At 40.3% G+C, this 22,849-nt stretch overlaps 2 protein-coding genes across 2 annotated transcripts in view; both read left to right on the top strand.

Annotated features, from left to right (window-relative positions):
* Nucleotides 1-3,676: 3,676 nt before the first annotated feature.
* sall4 (spalt-like transcription factor 4) lies at nucleotides 3,677-9,929 on the top strand. The gene is made up of 4 exons (XM_078255816.1): nucleotides 3,677-3,952; nucleotides 6,254-8,707; nucleotides 8,835-9,139; nucleotides 9,253-9,929. The coding sequence occupies exons 1-4, from the start codon at nucleotides 3,886-3,888 to the stop codon at nucleotides 9,694-9,696; spliced, it is 3,270 nt and encodes a 1,089-aa protein (XP_078111942.1). The 5' UTR covers nucleotides 3,677-3,885; the 3' UTR covers nucleotides 9,697-9,929.
* Nucleotides 9,930-14,709: 4,780 nt separating this feature from the next.
* atp9a (ATPase phospholipid transporting 9A) overlaps nucleotides 14,710-22,849 on the top strand; it is a 49,204-nt gene continuing 41,064 nt past the window's right edge. Inside the window, exons 1-4 of the mRNA XM_078255817.1 lie at nucleotides 14,710-14,862; nucleotides 17,359-17,503; nucleotides 21,504-21,617; nucleotides 21,835-21,943. Of these exons, the coding sequence (XP_078111943.1) occupies nucleotides 14,795-14,862; nucleotides 17,359-17,503; nucleotides 21,504-21,617; nucleotides 21,835-21,943 (436 nt within the window). The 5' untranslated portion in view covers nucleotides 14,710-14,794. The remainder of the gene's footprint in view (nucleotides 14,863-17,358; nucleotides 17,504-21,503; nucleotides 21,618-21,834; nucleotides 21,944-22,849) is intronic.

A 22,849-nucleotide genomic window follows, 5' to 3' on the forward strand; every position in this document is an offset into this window, starting at 1 on the left:
CTGAGCAAGTGTTGAGGGTGTAATTGTTTGTCCACTGCAAGGCCATCGTAAAGCTCTGCACATGACACGTGAGAAACTTAACGTCTCTCCATCTCGCAGTGGTCTCTTGCGTAAACTCCAAAGGGAATGAGTGCAAGGTCAGGGTATAGAAAATACTGAATAACCATCAGATACCAATATATATATATACATACTATTGCCAGATGCATGACAGGCCGCAGTATGTGTTATGGTTTCTGTGCTCACCGCAAAACACACCATGTATACATCTCTTCTCTCTAAAAAATGGAATTGACTGACATTTGCCAGCACAAAAGGATCACCATGGACTCAAGCAGCTAGGAAACAAGTATCCCTTTAACAAAAGGCAGAGGAAAGGCCAAGGATCTATCCGTCTATATGGTTTATTGCTTTTTACAGCAGCAAGATGGATTTCTATTCTTTCACATAATCACTGTCTCCATTGATTGTGTGTGTCAAGGTGATAGTTGATTTTTATTTTTCAAAGAATCTATCTCTTATTATTGTTATTTACATTGTTTTAAAACAATTTCATTATTTTTTTTTTTGGTATGCCATTTAGATTATATATCACTCTGGTTCCCACAACGTTTACAAGTTTTTTACAACTGCACACATTTTGGGCTGTTTAGATTGAACGTGGAGGAAACAGCGTATTCAAGCATAGTTTCTTATTGGGGCAATAAAGCGTCTAGACAGAACTCCCCTCTTTTTCACCTTCACCGAGTCCCTTAAAGGGCATTTGATTATCTGAATATATTGGTCTGTCTTTCTCTCGCACTTATCAGCTATGGCATTATGTAACACATTAGGACGCCTTTTAGACTGAATATAGAATGGTAAAAGGCCAATGTCAGAATCAGAATCAGAATCAGGAGCAGAAAGGAGTTTATTGCTACAGTAGTTACCCTAAGTTAAATTTGCCTTGGTGATAGGTGCATACATACACAAACAAACGTAAACATTAATAAGAAATGAACAATAAATACAGAAACAAAGATATATACAAAATAGCTATCATGTATATCAGCTCATTTAAATGATAGGTGTAAACATGAACTAAGCTTACTAATGACAATCATCCCTCTCAGCTCATGTATGAATTACTTTTTTGTGTATATAGTCAATTTATTGTCTTTGAATAACGTGTCAAAGTGTCAAAATAAGAACAAATGCTCATCACAAGTTGATCAAACTTGTTGGTTCATCAACAATAGTCTTCTATTGTTGTGTTCATTGCTTTTATTTTTTTTAATTTTTTTTTATGATTTTATTCTCATTTATATCAGAATTGCCCCCAAATGTGTATAAATATTCACACTGAATTGTGGTTTATATATAAAAACAGAAGAGGATTAGGGCCACATGTGAAAAAATGTATTTGTGCTCTGAGAATAAAGTCAGAATGATGACCTTTTTCTCAGAATTATGACCTTTTTTTAAAGTCTAAAAAAATATATATATATATATATTTTTTTTTTTAAAGAGTCTGAATTTGAAGTTTTTTCTCAGAATTCTGACTTTTTTCTCAGAAGTCTGACTTTTTTTCTCAGAACTCTGAGATTAAAGTCAACCTTACTTTTCACATGTTGCCCCCATCTTCTCCTATATATAAATGTGGCTTGCTACTCTTTATTCCCTTTCATACATGATATCATTCTATTTATATCTCAGTATACCAAGAGGATTTTTCCCCATTTCTCTCTTCTTTTACATCTCATGTATAATCAATTTGTATCCAAAATACATCTTCTCACAGTCCACTGATCTCAACTGACCCCTCGTGTCACTGTACAGCAGCATTAGTAGCCTACGCAGCTTGGTATGTCCTCGGTGTGTCACATTCCAAAAACAAAATTCCCTGCTTGCATAAGGTAATCTGAGAATGAAATACAAGCAAGGCAGGTTCTATATCCTGTCTACATACTTCATATCTTCACGCTCTGATCATCTAGAAGATTAGAGGTGTGGTCTGGATTCTTTTGTAAAGCCAAATCAACATACATGCAGCGTTATCACTAAACATGTCAGGAGCTTTACCCTCACACATTTGAAGAGAAATCACTGTGAGATTGTAGTGGTATCAGAAGATGAAGTAATGTTGTGTTATTGATTAGCTGATCATCCATTCAGTTGTTCTATTATACCTGTTTAAACCACTTTTTTTTTATAGGGGTTACAATAAATAGGAAGAAGGTTGTCACAGCACTAATAAAGGTTCCTCCCCCCGACCCCCCCCCCCCCCCCCACACCCCCACCCCTCGTGTTAATGGCCTTCAGTAATGTGTAGTGAACTTCCTGGAATGTTTTGCGTACACCAACAATGCCCAAAAGGTGAATGTTAATATGGAGCAGAATCCTCCTTCTTTCACAACACAACTCTTGATTTTTGACAGTGCAACACTTAAGCCAGTATTATAAAACATTTGAAGATTAGCGGTGACATTTGACATTTTGTCTGATATTTACGAGTATATTTTGGGGCATTAGAGCTCAGCACTTTGAAATGTAGGAAACACAGGACAAACTATGGGACAAATTCAGCCTCATTAATAAATACTGCATCGCTGCAAATGGGGAAAAGAAATGCAAAAACCACCAGTGTAATGCTACTGTGCTTTTTATTGTTTGCATTAAACTTAATATGCACAGTTATTACGTGACCTCTGTCTGTCATACTTAAGAATAGCATTTTGGAGTAGCGACACAAGTTTCTGGGCATAGCCGTACATTTAAAAGTGGGGAAACAACAACTTTCATTAACAATAAACAAACAAAAAAAAGCATGTATGTTACCTTATGTCATATTCATGTTATGCTTGGTACTATTTTTGTAACGTCTTCTGTAAACCTACATCATAAATACTTATGTCAGCCTAAAAAAAGATGTGCAAACGGAGTTGATGTGAGTGTACCCTCCATGACTGCACATTCCTGCTCTAACTTTTGAATGTATTTGGAAGAGTTTAGATGAATATTTTACCCTTACTACTAATAAACAGTGATCCCATATTTTGGGGAATAATCCAAACAAATGAATGCCCCAAGGAATATGAGAACATATAGTGATACCATATATATATATATATATATATATATATATGTGTGTGTGTGTGTGTGCGCGCAGTGTGCGAGTGTATAGAAGAATGATACATTACCATCAACTGACATTTCCTTACACACAGATGCAACACATTTGCTTACAGCAACATCATAACTATAATATGTGCAAACCTACTTGGTAATCAAACGTGTTTCTGATTCTTTCTGATTTCAGTAAGTGTTGGCATGAGTCTCTGCAGAAAAAGACCACACAAGATCCAAACTGTATATATGCATTTGATAGGGATACAATGGGAAATCAAATAAATACCACAAAGTACATAAAGTTACTATTTAATCGCATTCGGACACATAAATATAATATTCCGGTGTTTTGAGTTGAAAGTGCCACAGGTTGTACACAGACAACCAATTCAAGATTATGTTGTTTGACTGATCTTTTGGTCGCTCATGTCTGTCGGTGACAATATATATCTTTTCAGGAACAAGGGAGAGAGCGATGAGTTGGGTGTTATTAACCCTGCCTCCATCCCGCAGTCCGGCCACTAGCATGGCTCCTCCCGCCCCCTCCTGGCACTCCGCTCCGCTCATCAATAGGGAGTACATTTGAATAATGTGTGAGCACTTGGACTGGAGCCAATCAGCTGTCAGAGGACCGTGATAAATCGCAATGCATTATTGATAATAATAATTACGTTGACATGCGCATTTCTACTTGAGGGGCTAATTTTCAAAGCCAAAGAAGTTGTCGAAGAAGCAGAGGGAAATTGTTGGCAACTCTTTGCTCCTGATGGTTGCACCATGTCGAGGCGCAAGCAAGCCAAACCGCAGCACATCAACTCCGACGATCCCGGTGCGTTACAAAATGGTAAGTTTACACACAAGATATATGAGAGAGTTGGTTACTTAAAAGTCTAGCTACGCTATGCCATGTTGCAAACTATCGACATTTTATCTCGAAGTTTGGGGGGGAGGGGGGGGGGGGGGCTACCTTTTACATCGTTCCCCTCGCACTTCGACCTGCTGCTGTCCGTTTGAATTGACCAGGAGTAAAACTTAGCCCCATGCATGGGAAAGCGACACATTCAGAAATGATTTTAAACACAATACAGGTGTTCCGCGAGGAGCGTTTTAAAATTTCAACACTGTACGCTTTTACTTTGTTCACATAAAGGCATACATTTCGAACTTTTTATGTGGTTTTAATGTCTAACTAATTGACCATTTTCATCCTAAATCGATTAGGCTACTTGTCCAGTAGTAGTTTCGTTGGCAAAATTGAAGTCGGCGAATCCGTTTGAACTTTTGTTTTTGGCTACATTGAAGCGTGTGTTACTACCTGTTGAGTTTTTTTTTTGTTTTGTTTTTTTTGATAAATTTTAGATTCATTTAGGAAGTTGTGTGGCAAAGAATGGCTGCATAGGCTGGCCATGATGTCTTTTATGTGTATCCTTTTCTATATCATTCAGATATCTCCAACTGGTCTCATTTATCATGACACGTCACTTTTGATTGGTGGCAAATATTAGTGCGTAGGTATTTTTTTTTTTTTTTTTAAGCTTTTTGACTGAATTTAGATGGCTGTTGTTACAGTTGCCATTACTTGTGTTGTGAATGTAGGCCTACTGATTCCAATTTTTCCTTTTGCTGAGAATGTTGCTGTATATAATGTAACATACATAGCCTATTTGGAAATGACTGTTTTTGGGTAGGATTTGTTTGGCAAGTGTGCGCCAATATTGAGGTTTTTAAACAAATGTATGCTACCTACCTAACAACAACTGTATGAAATGTGACTCTGGAGTAAGCTGACCTAAAGGCAATAAATCCCCCCAGTTTAATGCATGACTGTTTCCTTTCGTACATATGTGGAGAGGTGGGGGATGGAGCAGTGGCCTTTTTGTGGAGACTGGGTGGGGGTGCGTTTTGGTGTTGCCATATGCAAACTCCCGTAGCTGCTGGTAGACCTCACCTTTTTTATAATTAGGAAAGTTTGGAAAGCCGCGGTGCATTCTGATTTGTATCAGTTGTTGTTTTAAGACATTAAACATTTAGTGAACCACACTGGCCCATGTATTGAATATTTAGTCTGACCTCGTGTCATGTACCCCACCAAAGGTGATCACATACAGGCCATGCGCCGTCAAGTGGTGACCTAGAGCGTTGGCTCTTTACTTTTATATCATCATCGACAACATTTGATTGGAAATAGTAGTTAATGAAATGTTCTTCAGTTACACATCGGAGTTAATATAATTATGATAAGTGGCTGTACTATAGTAGCCTACACAAATGCGTTTGGATGTGAGACCTGCATACTGTGTCCTCAGATCAGAATGTAATTCAGTTTGCAACTTTTTTTTTTGTGACTCTTCAATGCCTCCTGGTGAGCAATTAACAAGTCCCAACAGTTTCCTTAGGCAAATGCAAACAGGTGGTCTACCCCCTTTCTCTGAGGTATTAGCATTTAACAATACACCCAGTTGTGAAATGCCCTCATGGTTAGCAGACAAATTAAAATGCTCACTTGGAGCACTCATCAGGCTTTCACAGGCTGTGAAAATGCTTGACGGTAATCTACATTAGATTGCACCTTTTTTTTTTTCTTTTTTTTTTTAGCCCATGTTTGCATAGTAAACCTAATCTGGTTTTTCATGTCTACTCTATTTAATACCAAGTGGGACATTGATATCTGCTTATAGATATTTCTTATTGTGAAACCTAGATTCCAGTTAGATTTTTAGCAAGTGATTGGTGGATTATTTCAGAAACACAGTAATTTAATGCCCATGGCTCTTTGTCTTCTGGACATTGTTCTGGGTAATGTCAAAGGTAGATGATTGCCCTCTACTGGCCCTGAAGGCACATTCAAAGTCCTTAACAGGCCAGTACAGTGACCTACAAGGAGTGGATAAAATCAAAAGAACATTTAACATAAGCTCCACAAAATATCTTGCAAGGCTGTTGTGCTGCATTTCAAAATATTGCATGGGGGATCTTGTTCTTTTATTAATGTAATTTTTGTCTTATTTTGACACGTTAATAGTATTTTGTACAGTACATTGTTAAAATCTGTTTTTATTCTAATTTTTGATTACTCGTATTGGTCAGATATTGTCATAACTGTATGAACAGCTTTAATTAAAATGTTGTATTCTCTTGTTTTTAGGGATTCTTCAAGACGATCAAGCCAAGGAGACTGGAAATGATGTGAAGAAGCTCAGAATGGACGAGACCAAGGTCTGCAACAAGTGTTGTGCCGAGTTCTTTGATGAAGCCGAATTTCTCGAGCATGAGAAAAAGTGCACTAAAAGTCAGCAAGTGGTCATCATGAAAGATGGAGATGGCAATGAAGTGCCTGAGGATTATTCACAAGGCTCTCCTGATGGGCTTTTGAGTGACCAGGATGATAGCCAGTCCAGCAGTCATTCCCTATCAAATGGCAATACGGACAACCTGGAAAGAACAGAGGAAGGGTCCAGCATGAATGCAGAGGACTCGGGACAGCAGGATCAGACAGAGATTCCTGTGAGCCCCGAGATGACTTTCCATTCCTCACAGAAAATGCAAGATTCAAATGTCACTCTTGAAACCATTGCAGACACTAAAGTGGCCGTCTCCCAAAACTATTCAAACAATAGGTCTCTGACCTCATCGCAGGATGCGATACAGACCATCCCGATGATCTTGGAACAGTTGGTGTGCCTCCAGCAACAGCAGCTACAGCAAATCCAGCTCACAGAACAGATACGAATCCAAGTAGCCATGATGACTCCACAAGGTTTCCAGTCATCAGTAGGGGCAGTAATGGACCCTCTGAAAGCCCTCGGTGCACATCTCTCGCAACAGCTGTCTGCTGCAGCAGCTCTGATAGGAAAAAGGACCGGCAGTCAGAGCCTTTCTATGGAGACGATGAAGCAAGGTAAACTACCTCTGCCCACGAGCATCCCAACCTCTCTACCTGGAGGACTGGGAGCTATGGCCTCTAAAACGGACATTTTGAAGGGTATTCCAGATCTGGCTAGCCGTTTACCAGCACAACTGCCACAGTCATCGGGTGTCATGGGTTTCACGAGCACCTTCAACAGCATCCAAGCAGGGATTGAGTCCTCCAAAAAAGTCAAGGCGAAGATGCTGAACCCCCCACCAGAAATAAAGAACGGTGAATCGTTATACAAGCACAAGTGTAAGTACTGCGGAAAGAGCTTCGGCAATGACAGCGCTCTCCAGATTCACTTGCGTTCTCACACCGGCGAGAGGCCCTTCAAGTGTAACATTTGCGGAAACCGCTTCACAACCAAAGGAAACCTCAAAGTGCATTTCCAGAGGCACAGGGACAAGTATCCTTACATCGGCATGAACCCACATCCTGTGCCAGAGCACCTTGACAACATCCCCACCAGCAGCGGCATTCCCTTTGGCATGTCCGTGCCCATGGACGAGTCAAATATGACCGACGTTGCGCCTATGCCAGGTCCGCCTGCTGTTAGCTTCCACCCGTCACCCTCGCCAGGATTCAAGACATTTGACAGCTTTGCAGGGGACCAATTTTCCCACAGATCCTTGCCGTCGACAAGTGATGGCTCCCCATCCGTTTCCTCTAATGTGTTTGGCCAAGAGACCGGAGCGGATCAGAATCAGAAGGATACTAAAGAACTGCTTGGAGCACTGCATCATATGAACGGTACTTCCCTCGTAGGAGAACAAAGCTCTGGAACGGCAAAACTTCAGCAGATGGTGGATGGCCTGGAAAAGAGGACCAGTGACCCAAACGAGTGCGTTATCTGCCATAGGGTGCTCAGTTGCCAGAGCTCACTCAAAATGCATTACCGCACACACACCGGCGAGAGGCCCTACAAGTGCAAAATCTGTGGCCGCGCCTTCTCCACCAAGGGTAACCTCAAGGCCCATTACGGAGTGCACAGGGCTAACACTCCTCTTAAAATGCAGCACTCGTGTCCCATCTGCCAGAAGAAGTTCACCAACGCTGTGGTTCTGCAGCAGCACATTCGTATGCACATGGGTGGACAGATCCCCAACACCCCGATGCCAGAAAACCAGTTTGAAGCAGCAGAAGCAATGGAGTCCTCTCTATCCGAGGAGAAGTCTATGGATATCAATGGTTTTGAAGCAAGCATGGAGGATCTTGAGCCGGAGCTAAACTCCCAGATGCCAAACGACGCCTCAGATTCCCTCCTGCCTGCCTCTGAGGAACAACCACCGAAGCACGCTGCCCCCGCCGTGTTTTCCAGCCTTGACGTTTTGAAGAATCTCACCTCTGCTCTTGCACTGAAACGACAGAGTAGCACCGCTTCGGAAAGTGAGGCAACGTCCAAAGAATCGGCTCCCAGAGAGCAGGAGTATCAGACTGGCCGCAGTCCTGCAGTTTCGGACTCAGCCATGTCGTTTCACTCATCTTCCCCACTCAACAACAACAACAACAACAGGAGTGGTAGCAAGTCTCCAGAGTCTGCTGTGAATGAATTTGCCCACAGTGTGCCTCAACCAGCGTGTGATGGCGCCGCTCAAGGTGGCACCGAGTCAAGTGGAGCCCTTGACCTCACAGCTTCCAGCAGCTTCATCCCCAAAACGATCAAAGAAGAGCCTGGCGTGCCAGAATATGGTGAGTTTATTAGAAAAGTATTTACTTAAATCAGAAATATATTTTAGAGGCTGATATGTTGGATGCTTAAATCTAAATTTCCACCTCCCCCCTTTTTTTTTTTTTTTTTTCTCTCTCTCTCAAACAGTTCCTGGTAACATGTCTTTCATGAGGATACCATCAAGTCTGGCAAGCCTGGAGATGAAGCTTCCTCCAGAGAATCCTTTGGGCGCTCATGGTTTGTTTAGCTCCCATATGCCTCAGGGAACAGCCATGACCTCCTCCATCTCCACTGCACCGCGACGATCAACCAAACAGCACGTGTGTTATACATGTGGCAAGAACTTCTCATCAGCCAGCGCCTTGCAGATCCATGAGCGCACTCACACCGGGGAGAAGCCATTTGGCTGCAACATCTGCGGCAGGGCTTTCACCACCAAAGGCAATCTAAAGGTACGACATTGTTGCCGAGTAGGCCTTTTTTAATCGTGTGCTTGGGAATGATGTAATATCAAGCGTCGTGATGGGATTGTAATCAACTGTGTCTTGTGTTTTTTTTGTTTTAGGTGCATATCGGCACTCACATGTGGAACAACACGTCCCGGCGTGGCCAGCGTCTGTCTCTGGATAATCCCATGGCTCTGATGGCAATGGGCTCCGAGGCCAAGGTGTTGCCAGAATATATGCAGGCCCCCAAAGAACTGGGCGTCCCCCCGATGAACTTTGACCAGTCCGTATGGAACCAGTATGCTGCTGCCTTCAGTGGGGGCCTGACCATGAAGACCAATGAAATTTCTGTCATCCAGGGTGGTGGCGTCCCACTCCCTGGGAGTCCTGCCGGTGGGCCTCTGATCGGATCCACCGGAGGCCTCGTGAAGATGGATGAATCCCACTCTGGCTTGCCTGCCGCCATAGCCGAAATGGAAAAGAACGGCTCCGACAGCGTACCAAAATCGCAGTTCCCACATTTCATGGAAGAGGGTAAAATTGCAGTTAACTCTGCTTTTTAGCCTACAGTCAATTCACCACCTGAACTCCAGTTTTTGAATGTCTCCTTTTTTTGAACGAGGTACAATCAATATTCAGAAGAGGGGGGGGGAAACCCTTGTTGAATCTGCTTAGGTTTGTAGACTTTTCCAGTTACTTCACTGCAGCTCTCTCCCCTCCAGATCTGAATGATTCTCAAGTGTTATTTTTAGTTGAACTTGATATAACTACTGTAGTTTTATTTCTTATATATATATATATATATATATATATATATATATATATATATATATATATATATATATATATATATATATATATATATATATATATATATATATATATGCGGGTATTTTTTTCCTGTGACTTGTTTTGCTGTCTATCCAGAAGTTTGAATGTATAACTTACTTGAAAACCGCTTTAACTCAAGACTGTCTCCTTGATACTTTTGAAGGATTGTGACTTTACTAGGAAGTTTCAGGGCGTGACTTTTTAAGGACACCATGTCTGTGTTCAGAAATGGTGTAGTTAACTGCATGTATCTAGAATGACTACTTTCCCTCTCGCGTGTGTGTGTGTGTGCGCACGCGCCATAGGTTTTATGACATTGTACATTTTTGTAGTGGTAAATGTCATTAGCATATCTCATTTTGAAGGGGTCTTTGATCAGACTGGCAGATTATTCCAGTGTCTTGTCCGTTACATCATAGTACAACAGTCCAGTCGTCGGTTTTGGATAATGTAGTTTACAAAACGGGCTTTTATCGTGGTTGCATCGGTGCTAAGATACAGTAGGTAATGAATTTGAAACCATTTGCCAAGTGCCTGACCTGAATTGTACAATGTTGCTGTTGTCTTTCACTGCACCATAAGGTTGTTATGAAGGCTCTGTTAGATTGTTAAATTAGTGTGTTGTAGCGTTGTATTTCATATTTTTCATCAGTTGACAAAAATCTATTTCCCCCCCCCCTCCCCCCAACATATTCCACTTGTCAATCTGCATTGTCAAATTTAGTTGGCTGAGCTCTGAAAGCTATGCTACGCTTGATGTTCTCATGCCTGCACTTTATTTCAGGTTTTAGTTACATTTACATTTTTATAATATTTCACTGCTTTTATTGTGATGGCTGAACAGGGGGGGGGGGGGCGGGAAAGGGCAAATCAACAATTTTGTAACTTTTCGTTCCTGTCCGATTTTTGTGTGACGCAACCATTTAGAGTAATTGTCAGACTTTTCTTGGTTATCGTATCAACTTGTAGCATGATTAATTTATTTATAATTCACCAAATGCTTGAGGTTAGGGGGTAAGTTCTACCTCGTTTAGATTTTAGTTGTCCTTCACTCCCCCCCCAAAATCTCAACACAATGTTCTGTACATTTTCCGTTGCATTATTTGAGTATACGATAAAAGATTTTCTTTCTCAACCTGCTGAGTTGAACAGTAATGACTGTATCACTGGACACTTTACGCAACTCAGAATGGTCAGAGTACTTTGTAGGCCCCTGCTGTACATTCCTTATCGATATGCATTTGCCAAGTTGTGCCTTTTTTTTTTTTTTTTATTTAGCAAACCATGTAAAACTGCTTTCAAGTTCACTACAATTCAAGTGATGTTGAGCCAATTTGGCCTGTTTACAATGTAAATGTTTTGTTTTTCAAATGTTTCCTACACCTAAATATTTTCTGATTTTGAAAAATAAAATCAGGGTGACTTTTTCAGTATTTTTCCTGTCATTACTTCACAACTAAAGACACTGTTGCCAAACTTACTTGAGCTGATACCCGAGGATGAAATATGTCTGACTGCATACAATAGGATGGGAACTTATTTGATGGTGTAACACCAGCTACTGAAATGTAGCCCCTATGCTAATTTCTACACCAGCACAGGCAAGTTTAAATGCACTTAAAATCCCTAATTTACATCTGTTCACCTTCAGACAACTCGTATTTTATTTTTTTCTATTGTCATGACCCACCAGTAGCCATTAATCCCTTGCCATTTTGCATCCTCAACAAACAACTATTTGCATCTACAACAGAAGCACACTCTTCAATCGTGTATCCACAATCCATTTTTAGGTCAACTGTACAGTGACCTTTTGAAACAAAACTCCACTTAAATGTCATTGCAGTGCACTCAAGCTACTGCAGTAGTGGGTGCAAGTGACTACAATAAATACAATGATCATAATGTTCAAATTCAATTTTTGTTATGTGTCAGACCATTTGGTTGGATTAGATTCTGGCATGGACAAAACAACACGCATGTCCAAACCCTTCACAGCATAACATACAAAAGACATGGACATGCAAAGGCAAAAGCATGGTGCAGGATAGAAACACTAAAACGAGTGTTGGCGGCCCAAAATCATGATAACAAATACTGCAGTGCCTCTTCTACATTACAGCCTGAATTTAAAGTTTGGGGGAATGCATGGTACAAATAGTACATTTTGCCACAGTAGTGTACCTTCACCCATCTCTGGTCTTTCTATTTTATTTTATAAAAAAAAGTTGTACCCGTTTTTATAAGCTAATGTAATATGTTCCAAATGTTGGCCCCTACAAGGATTTAGATCTAAAAGAGACATATCTGTGAATGCTAATTACATTGCAGAGTATTATACTGTGCCTACGCTGGTTTTTGCTCAAACCCCTGTATCCAACCAACACCATAAACTTCAGCCTTACAATTTACCAACACAAATCACACTTCTGGCAGTGTTGGAGGAAATATTGAGATACTTGACTTAAGTAGAAATAGGCTACGATAATCTAATACTCTGCTACAAATAAAAGTCTCCCATTAAAAAACCCTAGAGTGAAAGTACTTAAGTATTACCAGCAAAATGTACTAAAAGTAACAGAAATAAAAGTATTTGTTATTCAGAGTGTTGCATGTATTTTATTTAATGTGGCTTGTTGAGGTAGAGGTATATACATTAATGTGTATATATATATATACACACTACCGGTCAAAAGTTACATTACATTACAAAAGTCCATTACAGACCGAATACCAGCTGAGATCAGTTGCATTGTTTTTTTAATCAGGGCAGCAGTTTTCAGATTACATTATGTTCTTACATAGTTGCAAAAGGGTTCTTGACTGTTGTAGAAAGAAGTGGCTGATCTTTAATGTAATATCTACATAGCCCATTATCTGCAACCATTCATCTAATGTTCCAAAGGCTCATTCTGTTTACTGATCTGATATTATTTTAAAAGGCTAACTGAGAAAACATTGGAGAACCCTTTTGCAATTATGTAAACACATAATGTAATCTGAAAACTGCTTCCCTGGTTAAAAAACTGATCTCAGCTGGTATTCTGTCAATAATGGAGTGGAATGGAAATTTCTAAGTGACCCCAAACTTTTGACCGGTAGTGTATATGTATGTATATATATATATATATATATATATATATACACACACACTACCCATGGTCCACCCCCTCAAGTATCTTTACTTATTTTTGCCTGATTCTACCTTTTCTCAGGAGTGTTTTAACATGCACAGTCTGGGCTTGACTGACATCATCTCTCACCTGTATTTAATCTATAATAATGCTTCATATTCTATACGTTGATCATACGTCTTTTCATTGTAAAATGAAAAACTAGTAACTAGTGTTATACCAATGTAGTGGAGTAAAGGTTGTTTATAAAGTAGCATAAAGTGGAAATACTAAAGTAAAGTAAAAGTAGGCTGACCTAAAAAATGTACTTGTTATTTTCCACCACTGCTCAGGACTTTCCCAAAAACAGCACCATATAGGCCTAGAGGTAGATGGACAGGTATTTTAATATAGGTAGCACATCCCCTGATCAATATTTTGCACACCCTGCACTAAACTGTACAGCATTCTCATTCAAAAACATATTTGTCATAGTATTTTCATAGTATCTTTTTTTTGATAAAGCCTATATTGTAATTTTCTATTCTATATTAATGTTCTTGACTGTTACCCTACTATGCCTTTATTTCTAATTCCTCTTACTATGTGTATTGTATGCACCAAACACCAAAGTAACTTCCTTGTAAGTGAAAACCTACTTGGTAATACACCTTATTCTGATTCTGATTGATGTTAATTTCATATAATGACACAAAGAGTAACTGATAAGAAATGCAGGCTAACTCCCTGCTAAAAATGATCACTCAAGCAACATACATCTAATATTGACTGTTGATTTGTGTCTATCCTACCATCTACTTTATTCCCTTATAATGCCCATATTTAATGTCATCTTTTTTAAAAACCTTTATCCTTACACTGCTATAGTTTTTATATTACTGGGTCTACATTATTCTCTTATATTGTCCATATTTAATGCTGGTCTCTAGACTTTATCCGTGCACTATTGGACTTATTTGCACTACCACCATGACGCACACTCTCATAGAGCACCTTACCATGCATGCTGAATCACAGGGTCAGTCCCTGCCCTGTCACTGCAAGCGTCTCATGCTTATACATCCCTTAGTACAATCATGTTGTTTTATCATGCTGTTTATGATGTATGTGTATGTTGTGTGTGATGTCTTTAAGCTAGTGGGACCTTGAATTTCCCCTTGGGGCTCAATAAAGTATCTATCTATCTATCTATCTATCTATCTATCTATCTATCTATCTATCTATCTATCTATCTATCTATCTATCTATCTACCTACCTACCTACCTACTACCTACCTACTACCTACCTATCTCCTATCTATCTATCTATCTATCTATCTATCTATCTATCTATCTATCTATCTATCTATCTATCTATCTATCTATCTATCTACCTACCTACCTACCTACTACCTACCTACTACCTACCTATCTATCTATCTATCTATCTATCTATCTATCTATCTATCTATCTATCTATCTATCTATCTACATAGTTGTTCAGTCTATTGACAACAGAAATCTAAAATCTAAAATATAATGGTATGGAATGGGTGAGTGGCTCATGCTGAGATAGGTGTGCTTGGTCTGGCACCGTAGGTCCCAGCAGCAGTGCTAACCTGCTGACTGTGTGAGTGACGGCTGGGAAGCCTCCGCCCAGAACCGCGCTACAAGCCAGGCTGCCTCCAGCCTCCACCCGCTACCAGGAGCTGCAGGAATGACCGATAATATCCCCCTACAACCCGTGAGACGGCCGAAAAGACACGACGGTAAACACAGAAATGGGTAAGGGAGTTATTCAGCACAGAAATACGAATACGAAGCCATTTGTTGACGTGTTTCGCTGGTCGGCTTCTGCTAATGTCAGTGTAGCCATTGCACTGTTTACAGGAGCGCGTCGACATTGTATCAAGAACTACTAGCTTTGCGGCGGCGTGTTTTAGGGGATTAAAAAAAGCAGTTGCACGAAAAAACAACGGCTAGAAGACAGATATATGTTGTTAAAAACAATGTGGCGATTTTATGTAGCTGTTTTAAAGCTAGCAAATAGCTCCAGAAGATATCCTTGTTCCGGGGTGCAATTGGAGCAAGTGTATGAGACGCCCATGTCAATATTTGCTCGGTAGACAGGAGCTCAGTCTGTCAAAGAGCAGACATAAACGTTATGCAGAAATGTACGTTAGGCCCTGACTTAAAAAAAAAAGATGCAGTGTGGTAAATTCACATGCTGGTTAAATCCCAGCATAGGCATATAAAGGGGCAGGCCTCATAAATGATGATGGCGAAACACAGACAGGGCACAAACAGTTCTGAAATGCAGCCAATAGTCTGATCAGGCTATCATGGTGATGTGATGTCACCTCCTGTAATAATCACAAAGACAAAAGATGTGAACATGAGCGTTATAATGCAGAAATATTGGCCTGTAGCTATCTGCTTTATGTATTACAGTATGTTCTGCCCTCCCTCTAATATGGTAGTTAAACTCTCAGTTGCCAGTTTATTAGGTAGCTAGAACTAATGCAGTCTATTACAAAAGTATAATGCACTGCAATAAATCCTAACTTCACGAAGGGTATAATGTTCAGTTTTGTGTCAATGAGGGTACGCTAAATGATAGAAACACATCTCTGTGTAATGCACCAGAAATTACATCCTAAAAAATGACTCTAATGTTGAGTTAACAATGAGGATTTGCAGATTTGGAACAGTTTGTTGAACAAAACAAGACATTTAAATAAGTCAACTTGGGTTCTGGAAAATCTGACTTTTTTAGATTTACCGTGGTATGTTGGGCGGATATTTTACACTCTGAACCACCAAATGAGGAACTATTTTGTAGTATAATCGATAACAAAAATAAAGGGCCTCTTTCACAGAAAATATTTTGACTCATCATAGTAGGAAATGCACAGGTATTACTAACACTAACAATTACTTTATTCTATTGAACTGTTACAGTGTGTGACTCAGCATGCACGATATCAGGAACCTGAAACGGAAGCAGCTAAATACGATTCAGCCATCATTCATTTTATTATTTACACCTGTGTCTTTTCCTGCTGCGACATGCCAACATGTCTTCCGTGTAAAAGGCCATATCTCTGTATCATATCATTAGTTGAAGCCCTAATCTACAGTAGGATGCACTGGAGGTTAGCTGTCTCTGTGAGAGACTTCTGAGGTCTAAAAAGAGGAACATGATTATTCTACTTAATCACTTGGCAATGACAGAGCCCATTCTTGATGTTGTTATTCTCCAACATATACAAGAGTGGTATCCTTAAATACAGCAACAGGAATATCTCTTCATATTTAGGCCTGATATAATCATATGTTTAGTTTCTCCCTGGGTACAAGCAATTCAGAAACCCCAGCTCTAGCATATTAGTTGGAGAGGAACCTTGTGTTTGGTGTCCCATCTGCTGCGGGGTTATCACACAGCATACTAACTTAAAAAATGAAGTTAAAGCTGTCTTCCAGGCCTGAAAGACAGCTTTTAAGATTATTTCCTTTGGGCTTTTTCCGCCTTTATTCGATAGGACAGCTAGGTGAGAAAGGAGCGAGAGAGGGGGTAGACATGCAGGAAATTGTCACAGGTCGGATTCGAACTCTGGACCTCTGCGTGGAGGCATAAACCTCTCAGTATATGTGCGCCTGCTCCACCGCTGAGCCAACCCGGCCATCTGGAAGATAGCTTTTGAAGTTTAATTACTGAGTCATCTGCCATGGAACTTTTGGTTGCTCAATGGCCTTTCTCTAAAAAGCAACCATCAAATAGAGTCTTTATAATTGTCACACCTATATTTTGTCTATAGGAAGTGTTTTACAACTTAGAGAGTAGCTCAATTATTAATCACAAAGTCACTGGGCTCTTAGTTCCTTGATATGGAAAGCTTTGTTTGGGTAGAGTGAAAGGAGTGGCAACCCCTTTCCAGATGAAGTTAATATTTGTCTTGTAAGGCAAAATCTCTCCAAATTCCATGATCACGGCCCTTTAGCTCAGCTTAGTCGGTTCTGTGGGTTTGTAGCAGCAATAAGCAACACATTAACTAAGAGATGTGACATGGAAATTCATTAAAAATGGAGCCGTTACCTCGACAGCTTCACAAAATGCAACAACAATACAAGGGTTATGAGTCAATCTACAGAGTCTGCATTTCAAAGTAAAATAGCTTAAATGAATCAACTAAATCCTAAATATTTAGTTAATTTGTCATGTACATAACTGTCTGTTTCTCAGCATGTCTGCTATTGAACTAAATGGTGTGTTCCGCTCAGGTGCTGCCCGTGGTCGAGATGCTGTGGCATGGGGGACTTCCGTCCCCGCACCGTGTGGCTCGGCCACCCAGAAAAGAGGGAGCAGAGGTACCCAAGGAATGTCATTAACAACCAGAAGTACAACTTCTTCACCTTCCTGCCTGCGGTTAGTGTCAGTCAAAGGTCACCCCTCCACCTTCCCTCCCTCCAACCCTCAAATCAACCACCCACCTCTCTCAGCCTGGATCTGATTCAGTGTCACTTGTCGGACACATTTTCCCATTAAGACAATCATAACGCTAAGTATCATCATTCTCACCTGTCATCTTGTACCGCCCACTTTACTAGCCACAGTGGGTGGGAATTGTAGTGTTTGACTCATGTTAAATCGCTGTTGATCAGAGGATCACGTTAGGGCTGATCTGACGGTTATTTTCCAGATTACTCGATTAATAATTAGGGTTGGGTACTGAAACCCGGTTCCACTATGGAACCGGTTCCTACGCAACCGGTAGGAATCGGACCGGATTAGAACGCAAATTTCGGCTCCTCATTTCGGTTCCACTTAATGTGTCGACTGAAATATTTTCCCTCTGTCGCTCCGAAACGGACGTAAAAATATCACACCCTCTCTGTAGTCTACCATTAGCTAGCTACCGTAAATGTAGGCTACTTTTAACCTTTCTTTGATGTCATTTTTCATGAATCGGTTTAGGAATCGGAATCGTTTTAAAAGTACCGGTTCGTTCATCGGAATCGTAAAAATCCAAACAAAACCCAACCATATTCATCATTTAGTGTATACATTGTCAGGAAATAATGAAAGATGCCCATTAGAACATCCCAGAGTCCAAGCTGGTGTCTATAAATCACCAATTTTGCCTGACCAACAGTTCAAAACCAAGATATTCAGTTTACAACCATATAAAACAGAGAATAGCGGAAAACACTCACATTGAAGAAGCTGGTACCTCAATTGTTTATTATTTTGGCTTGAAAAGTGACTCCAACAATGAATCAATTATCCAAAAATTTGATTAACTTGTTTCGATCGCCTAATTGGTTCAGCTCTAGATCAGATATGTGCCTGAAATTTGAAAAATGACGAGTGTTTTTAGGCTTACTTTAGTTTAATCGCAGAATACTGTAGCCTTGTTTGCTGTCAGCCAAATGCCAAACGACTATATATTAGCATTAGCCTCCGGATGCTCAGGCACAGATGCTGATCACATGTTTTCTGTATGACTTATGGCACAGTTTGCACTGTCATAGGAATGTACCAGTGTGATATGTTGGCGACGCTTCACTTCACATGCCGAAAGTGTAAGGAGATCATTAGTCATTCATAAAATAGTGGAATTTCTCATGTTAAGGTGAAGATCTCAGATAGTTTCAGTCCCATTTGGACTAACAGCAACATGGTCTCATAGCACCAAATCCCATTTCCATTCTTAGAAGAATATGTCAGAGACAGATGTGTCGTTGGTTGGCGATTTGGCGGCAGTTAAGCTGTGCGTTTTTGACCCTTGCCTTTTCCCCGGGCTGATTTACATATGCATTTGTTTTCCAGACATTCAGTTGTCTTAAGATCTTCTTTTTTTTTTTGTATATGAAGTCAGACATTGAAAGTAGCTCACATTTGTTTGGAAAGCCAAAGACAAGAGCAGAGCCTTTTTGCATTGCAAATTGTGATGTTTTTTATTTACATTGTCAAGAAGTTCTTCTCACTAGAACATGTTGTAGTCCTTATGTTTCTGTGCGTGGTTTCATGTTCTCGGCTCTCTACTTGGCAACCATTTTGGAAATCAACAAAGTTGACACACGTTTCCCCCCGGTAGTCATCTTGCACACTGGTGGTAATGAAATTTGGCAAAGTTGAAGCATGAGTGTTAATTTTAAGAATGATACTAGTGAAGAAAAACTACTATACCATGTTTGCATATTGTTTCACATCTCTTAGGTTGTTTATAAGGCCAACAAGGACGATCAATGTGGACAATATTGGATTTTATTCATATTTTGAGGATATGAGGACGTTTTTTAATTTGTCAAGTTTTTAATTCAATGACTTTTAACCAGAAAAGCTTTCTTGTTTTTATTTTTTTTTTTCCAGAAAATGATTCATGATTAGGGCTGCAACTAAAGATTACTTTCATTATTGATTCATTTGGAGATCATTTTCTTAATAAATCAATTGTTTGGTTTGCAAAGTGTCAGTCATTGCAATTTCTTGAAGCCCAGGGTGTTCACATTGTGCAACAACCAGGATAAAATCGTCACTCTTCTTTCAAAGAAGACTAAAATGAATTATCAAAATACATTAGCTTGGATACTGGTTTTGTCAACCAAATTGGATTCTCTAAAAGGGCAGTTTTATTTTGAAGCAGGGCTGCGATTTTAATTTCATGTTAAAAATCTGTAAGGGAGCGAGTCTGCCAGAGATGGCCAATGTGTGTGAGAGGGGGAGGCTCCGTGAGTGATTAGTCGCTTTCGTGGCGTCACACTCACCGTCCGTCCGTAAAAAGTAAACCATGGCAAAAGGAACCATTGACGCTTTCTCCATCGACGGCTCCTGCTGTACCAGAGCCAGGCCCTTCACAGCAGCAAAGAGGTAGACGAGTTAGAGTAGTCTCGCTTTGCCAGACCATCCACACGCTGCGGAGCGGAGGAGCGTCTGGCTCCTCCACACAGCATTCCGGGATGGGAGAAAAACGTGCTCTGGTTTATTGGTATTTCTTTAAACCAATCTCAATCGTCATGGGCGGCGCTAAGCTCCGCACCGAGCCACTGTAAAATAGTAGTGCGAGAGTAAACTCAGATTGGACAGATAGTCTAGCTAGCTGTCTGGATTTACCCTGCAGAGATCTGAGGAGCAGTTAACCATAGTCCTCAGAAATCCACCGGAGTTTAGAATTCCAACACAAAGAAAGCGAAAATACATGCATCCGGCGGAATTTCATGCGGCACCAGAGCAATAACCGGAGGTGGAACGTCAAGGATATAAACTAGAGTCAGAGGAGGCCGTGGTGAAAGAGGCAAGAACAGGCGGTTTCCGACAGGAATGGCTGAGGGGAGTTTACGTGGCTTAGATTTAGCAAAAACACCATAAACTGTATCTTCTGCACCAGATGTGGTCCACAACATGCGGGGAAAAACAAAGTTTGCAGAGGCAACTGACACCGCCCAGTTTAACACCTTAAAGTGCTCATATTATGCTCATTTTCAGGTTCATAATTGTATTTAGAGGTTGTACCAGAATAGGTTTACATGGTTTCATTTTCAGAAAATACCACATTTTTGTTGTACTCCACATTGCTGCAGCTCCTCTTTTCACCCTGTGTGTTGAGCCCTCTGTTTTAGCTACAGAGTGAGACATCTCACTTCCGTTCCGTCTTTGTTGGGAGTCGCACATGCGCAGTAAGTACTGCTAGCTAGTCAGTTGCAGAGTATGAGGGCGTGCCATGCTAGCAGCTAGGCGAGCATTATAACGTGTTACAAAGTGACCACGTTCGTCACAGAAGTAAAGGCTGGACTACAATAGAGCTGTTTGGAGCAGTTTGTGAACAGTGTTTTCTGTTGGAGATGGTAAGGCCCTTTGGGGGGGACTTTGGGCTTTTTCACTTTGTAAACCTATAACGTGCACACAAAAGATATGTAACACAATAAAGGAAAGGGGAAAAGCCAAAAAGCATAATATGAGCACTTTAATGAAGCACAACCGCAGCTTAAAACATAAAATATGCCGAGTTAAAATTGTTGAAAATGTCAAAAATTGCGTTGCAGGTCGATTTAAGGTGTGCGCCCCTAAATGTTCTGCCTGTGCCCCTAACATTTTCAGGTAAGGGCTACAGTGCTCCTAGTAAAAAAAACGTTAGTCTGGAGCCCTGTAAAGGAAACATTGTCACACATTCAATATTGACATTGTGTGAAACAAATGGTTAATGTACACCTGAAGTCATTTTAACATCAATGTTTTTAGATGAGTTTTCATCTACAGGTCACTAATAGTGTTGTAACGAGGCAAAGGGAGGCCGATGGTGTCGTAGAATTTCTTTTATCAAAAATCAGTCATGGCCTAGCAGTACATATTCAGATACTGTCACATGCACAATAACTTTCCACACAGCAAATAATTCACTCTGTGCTTCTTTGTTTTATGTTGACAGGTGCTGTTCCATCAGTTCAAGTACTTCTACAACTTGTACTTTTTGCTTTTAGCGTGCTCTCAGTTTATCAATGAGCTACGCTTGGGTGCGCTCTACACCTACTGGGTCCCTCTGGTATGTGGCATTTCACTAACTGTTAATTGTTATGGTCATTCAACCGAATTTCATGTGCTTTTGTGTTCATTGCATCTTACGGTTAGTTTTTTGAGGAGGTATTTGATAAGGTATTTCCCATAAAGACAAAGTTTCCCACACTCATATAAAGTTGGTATGTTGTTCTCTCTCTACTTCTGGAGAAATAACTTTTTAATTCTGACATTGCACTCTCCAGGGTCTTGTGTTGGCTATTACCATCATTAGAGAGGCAGTTGAAGAAATAAGATGCTACCTTCGAGACAAAGAAATGAACTCTCAGATTTACAGCAAGCTTTCGACAAGAGGTGAGGATCGGAGGCATAGACGACAACATTGGTTATGCTTTTCGGTTGTGTTGATATCTGAACTGTGTTGCTTATTTCTTGGCATCAGCGTCTATTAACTGTAGGAGGTTTGTCCTATTAAAACTTATTGGGGCTAGGGGAAATGGTGGGTAATTGAAAGCAGAAATGTAAAAGTGTACATAAGAGGCCTTGGTATAAAGTGCTACCAGCAATAAAAAGCAGGGGACCTCTTGTGGTTTCCATCACTTTGGCCCTTTGATGTGGCAGCTTGTTTTACCCATAAACACAATGACTGGTTGCCCCCATGATAGCGGCCCCCGTGCATATCTTGTGGTTTGTAGAAACTTTATGGTGTCACAATTTTGTGTGTTGTTTTCTCGCGTAGGAAGAAATTGGTTAAAGCTGTTCTATGTTTTGTTGATTATTTATTAATCATTTTGTCTATGAAATAGACCCACCCAATATGACCCACATTTTTTATTCGACCAACAGTCCAAGAAGCAAAGAAACTCAGTTAACTGTCATATATGACAAAGAAAAGCAGCAAATCGTCATATTTTAAAAGCTGGAACCAGTGAATGTTTGGCATTTTTCGCTTGAAAAATTAAAAGCGATTAATTGATGATCCCTATAAATTGCAGGCTAATTTCCTTATGCCCCGACTAATCAGTTAAATAAATGAATCATCGCAGCTGTGATGTTAAACAACAAATGGGCATGAGGTAAAAGCACTTCCTTATAGTAATCAAAGCTTCATCTCTTATCCGATGAAGTATATTTTGCCACATTTTGTATCTGAATGGTGTTACATGATGCTGCTGTCTAATCTGTAAAATGTTTTTTTTGCGCTAGTGGAGCAGAGCACTAATGTGAAGTCCCTTGCAGCCTTTTGCATAGCAATATTAA

Source organism: Sander vitreus, chromosome 7, assembly GCF_031162955.1.
Source record: "Sander vitreus isolate 19-12246 chromosome 7, sanVit1, whole genome shotgun sequence".
Lineage (NCBI taxonomy): Eukaryota > Metazoa > Chordata > Actinopteri > Perciformes > Percidae > Sander > Sander vitreus.

Bases quoted from the DNA above. Each gene is read 5' to 3' on its own strand.
- sall4 (XM_078255816.1), top strand. From the start codon at position 3,886: ATGTCGAGGCGCAAGCAAGCCAAACCGCAGCACATCAACTCCGACGAT. The intron at 3,953-6,253 runs GTAAGTTTACAC...TCTTGTTTTTAG, and splicing joins TCCCGGTGCGTTACAAAATG to GGATTCTTCAAGACGATCAA. The intron at 8,708-8,834 runs GTGAGTTTATTA...TCTCTCAAACAG, and splicing joins GCCTGGCGTGCCAGAATATG to TTCCTGGTAACATGTCTTTC.